Source organism: Sinocyclocheilus grahami, unplaced genomic scaffold (assembly GCF_001515645.1).
Source record: "Sinocyclocheilus grahami isolate Dianchi unplaced genomic scaffold, SAMN03320097.WGS_v1.1 scaffold745.1, whole genome shotgun sequence".
Classification (NCBI taxonomy): Eukaryota; Metazoa; Chordata; class Actinopteri; order Cypriniformes; family Cyprinidae; genus Sinocyclocheilus; species Sinocyclocheilus grahami.
In genome coordinates, this window is record NW_015505924.1 from 446,484 (window position 1) to 451,285 (window position 4,802).

At 39.8% G+C, this 4,802-nt stretch overlaps 1 protein-coding gene across 1 annotated transcript in view; it reads left to right on the forward strand.

Moving 5' to 3' along the window:
- LOC107560827 (PDZ and LIM domain protein 5-like) overlaps nt 1-4,802 on the forward strand; it is a 119,965-nt gene that overhangs the window by 81,654 nt on the left and 33,509 nt on the right. The window contains exons 6-7 of the mRNA XM_016245095.1: nt 1,734-1,900; nt 1,984-2,014. Of these exons, the coding sequence (XP_016100581.1) occupies nt 1,734-1,900; nt 1,984-2,014 (198 nt within the window). The remainder of the gene's footprint in view (nt 1-1,733; nt 1,901-1,983; nt 2,015-4,802) is intronic.

The window sequence follows — 4,802 nt, forward strand, 5'->3', positions numbered from 1 at the left end:
GATAGGCTGTATCGCGATTTATGTTTTTCCATCCCCAAAATATAAGACGACTTAAAATGATCATTAAGACGTTTGTTTTACCATTTCATGTATTGAAGACTTTTTAAGACATTAAATTTAAGAAAACTCACCCGGAGGGATATTGCTTTATTCGTACACGTGCTCCTTAAATACATTTTACAGTTCACGCACATCTATTTTTATTTGCGACTGAAGGGCCCGCACTGTCGAACCCTGTGTTTGTGAAATATCCGCCGCGTCTCTGCAGCGCACGAGGGAACGTAAACGGTTCTCGCGCACACAGAACGAGCAGATACGAAACGTGTAGGGCGAGGAGAGATTTTCCACTAGTGAATAGATCGTGGATGGTTTCATTATTTTGGGGCGGATAAAAAAAAAAAGCATGAGGATAAAAATAATAAAAGCAAAAATGTTTCTCCATATATACTTGGGCGGCCCGCCCAAGCAAAGTCTATGTGTGGGAAGCATTGATATACACACACACACACACACACACACAGACAGACACACACACACACACACACACATATAATAGATGATGGACAAATAGATTTTCCAAAAGGCTTTGACTTTTGTTAAATAAACATGAGCACTTCACTTTTAAGAATCAAAACCCGGCGTGGGTGTTTTTATATCACTGTATTTCTGAAGGAAACCTACTGTCTTCAGAAAATGTTTATGTCTAAAGAACTAAAGGACCCCACAAAGTAGTATATTTCTGTTTTTACTTTCTTTGTGGTGACCCCACACAGTATTATAAACAAGGATGTGTTATTTACTTATTTATTTAATTATTTTGGATTTATTTATTTGTTATTATTGTTTATAAGTTGCTTTTGTAGCCTGTTTGAAGTAAAATTCATGTCACAATATCTTGCTGACTTGCTGTTAACTGATTGTATTTCTGGAATGCACATTTATCATGTTAATATTGAATAAACATGTCAAAAAAAAGAAATACAATAAAATAAACCAGGATGTGTGTGTGTGTGTGTGTGTGTCCTTGTGTCTGTCTGTCTCTGTGTCTGTGTGTCTCTATATGTGTGTGTGTGTGTGTGTGTGTCCTTGTGTCTGTCTGTCTCTGTGTCTGTGTGTCTCTATATGTGTGTGTGTGTGTGTGTGTGTCCTTGTGTCTGTCTGTCTCTGTGTCTGTGTGTCTCTATATGTGTGTGTGTGTGTGTGTGTGTCTGTGTGTGTGTGTCTCTCTGTGTGTGTCTGTGTGTGTGTCTCTGTGTGTGTGTGTGTGTGTGTGTGTGTGTGTGTCCTTGTGTCTGTCTGTCTCTTTGTCTGTGTGTCTCTATATGTGTGTGTGTGTGTGTGTGTGTGTGTGTGTCCGTGTGTCTGTCTGTCTCTTTGTCTGTGTGTCTCTATATGTGTGTGTGTGTGTGTGTGTGTGTGTGTGTCCGTGTGTCTGTCTGTCTCTTTGTCTGTGTGTCTCTATATGTGTGTGTGTGTGTGTGTGTGTGTGTGTGTCCGTGTGTCTGTCTGTCTCTTTGTCTGTGTGTCTCTATATGTGTGTGTGTGTGTGTGTGTGTGTGTGTGTCCGTGTGTCTGTCTGTCTCTTTGTCTGTGTGTCTCTATATGTGTGTGTGTGTGTGTGTGTGTGTGTGTGTCCGTGTGTCTGTCTGTCTCTTTGTCTGTGTGTCTCTATGTGTGTGTGTGTGTGTGTCTCTATGTGTGTGTGTGTGTGTGTGTGTGTCTGTGTGTCTCAGAACCGCTCGTAAGCCCGTGCTGGAGCCGGAGGGGAATCACGTCTCAGCTCTCAGTGATGCCAGTAAGAAGCGTGTGATCGAGGACACGGAGGACTGGCATCCACGCACCGGCACGTCTCAGTCGCGCTCCTTCCGCATCCTGGCACAGATCACTGGCACAGAGAACGGTACACACTCATTCAGCCCTTCATTTACACTCCTATCAGCTTCACAGCTCAAGCTGAAAGTGTTTCTCGCGTCTCTCCTCTAGAGCAAGCTCAGGAGAACCAGCCGGGGAAGAAGTAAGTTCTGCTGTCGTTCTCATCATATCTGATGTTGCTCTGTCTGATCAGTCTGTGCTTAAACCTTCCTGGCATTCAAGGAAATTGCTAGGAATAAAATGGGATCGTGGGTAATCAGGGCTGTTGTCTGAACGCACATGTTCTTAAATAATACTGTTCTATAATTTGAAGTAATATAAATTGGTTACAAAAATTATATTAATGAAAAACAAATAACACTATTTTGATATAAATGATTATATAATAAAATTATGAATGAATTATCTGTATTTCATAATACAACTTATATATATATATATATATAAATGCAAAAGTGCTTATATCGAAATAAGGCTGACATTGTGTTTAAAATAATATAATATTTTAAATAATATAATGTTTATCATTTAAAAACAATGTGAATTATTGAAAAATTATAAATGTTTGTGTTGTAATATTAGATGTTTGCCAATCATATGAAATAAAAATAAACACACACACTACTTATGTAAAGTATTATATAATGATATATATAATATTCACTTTTTTAATTCACTGGTTTAAATGATAATACTTCAATATTTACGCAAATGTAATGTTGAAACTGCAAGATCTGACACATGTAGTCGATCAGAAACAGTTATCAGCTGATAGTGATCTTTATAAGGACAAATATCAGCTAATAGTCCTGATCTATTAGCTGTTTTCAACACTTGTGTGCTTGTGCTGAGGTTTATTACTCGTTCACTGTCCTTCTGCTGTCTGCTTTCCTCTAACGGCTGTATTTCCCGTCTGTCTCTGTGCCATCGACCGTCAGGGTGACCAGAGTGGACCCAGAGCTGGTCCGGCCTCAGTACAACAAGCTGAGAGACTGGCATCACGGGGTCTCGGCCCGCGTGCTAAACGTGCAGTAGACCCGCCCACACCTGTCAATCACAGCAGCACGGTCATGTGACCCAAGAGCGTGTGTGTGTGTGTGTACCACTGATTTATATAAGTGACTGGATTGCTCACTGCGTTCTAAACTGCTGACTGCCGATTGTCTTACTATAGAGAGATGAGAGGGTCTGTATTACATACTATTGGAGAAAGCATAATGGCTTACTTGGATCACATGTGCCTTAATAACCAATCACATTACAGCCTTGACGTCATTGAATTTCAGTCAGAGTTGTGCGACACTCAGTCGCCGTTTACGGATCCCATAGGAATGAATGAGAAATGCCGTAAGCTGTCGCAAAAAGTCAGTGACGTCTCTTATAAAACTGCATTTCTTTCTGTGTAAACTCTAAAAATAATTCAGTCCGAAAGTATTGTTTAGTTAGGGTGGCCATGTTTTAGATTTGGGAGGGGGGTTTGACGGCGGTTAAAAAGCCCCAAAGTATATTTTTAATGTCCTGATCGAGCAACATGTATTTCAGACTCTTCAAGATTTTGGCGTTTTAGTAGCATTACCGTTTCCATGTAAAATGTTATGTGTTAAATTAATAATTTAACGAACGTTTAACTCATTACGTGCTTCAAAATGAATGCTGTTAACGAAATCATTGGTGAAACATTTGCAGTTAGCCTAGTGTATGAATAAAAACACTATAACAAAATGAATGAATAACTGTACAAGACATACAAAGCATAAACCTTTATTCAGATTTCAGAATGAGCACTTTGTCATCTGTAATGCATATGTTGTCCGTCTGATGTTTATCATGTTCAGCGCTACTAATGTATACGAGCATAAGTTTTTCCCAACATTAAACAAATAACTACATGTTTAGGACGTTTGCATTGTAAGAATGTACAGGAATACTTCAGATATAAAAGCGCTGACTTGTTAGGTGATGTTTTCTCATTAAAACCATACGATCTCCTATTAATTCAACAGGATGTATAGGAATACTAGGGAATACAGATATGTCGTCGTGAGCAATCCAGATCTCTATTATAGATCAGTGGTGTGTACAGTGTGTGTGAGAGTCATCAGGGTTTTGGCTGAAGAATGTTAGATTTGTATGATGGTCTGTTCTTCTTTGCATGACGTTTATCAGCTGTGTTTCTTGCTGCTGTTCTTCTGTCACGCATATACAGTGGGTACGGAAAGTATTCAGACCCCCTTAAATTTTTCACTCTTTGTTATATTGCAGCCATTTGCTAAAATCATTTAAGTTAATTTTTTTTCCTCATTAATGTACACACAGCACCCCATATTGACAGAAAAACACAGAATTGTTGACATTTTTGCAGATTTATTAAAAAAGAAAAACTGAAATATCACATGGTCCTAAGTATTCAGACCCTTTGCTGTGACACTCATATATTTAACTCAGGGGCTGTCCATTTCTTCTGATCATCCTTGAGATGGTTCTACACCTTCATTTGAGTCCAGCTGTGTTTGATTATACTGATTGGACTTGATTAGGAAAGCCACACACCTGTCTATATAAGACCTTACAGCTCACAGTGCATGTCAGAGCAAATGAGAATCATGAGGTCAAAGGAACTGCCTGAAGAGCTCAGAGACAGAATTGCGGCAAGGCACAGATCTGGCCAAGGTTACAAAAAAAATTCTGCTGCACTTAAGGTTCCCAAGAGCACAGTGGCCTCCATTCCTTTGTGTGTGTGTGTGTGTGTCCCTGTGTCTGTGTGTGTGTCCCTGTGTCTGTGTCCGTGTGTGTGTCTGTGTCCGTGTGTGTCTGTGTCTGTGTGTGTGTGTGTGTGTCTGTGTCTGTGTGTCCCTGTGTCTGTCTCTGTGTGTGTGTCTCTGTCTCTGTGTGTTTTTGTGTGTGTGTGTCTGTGTTTGTGTCCCTGTGTC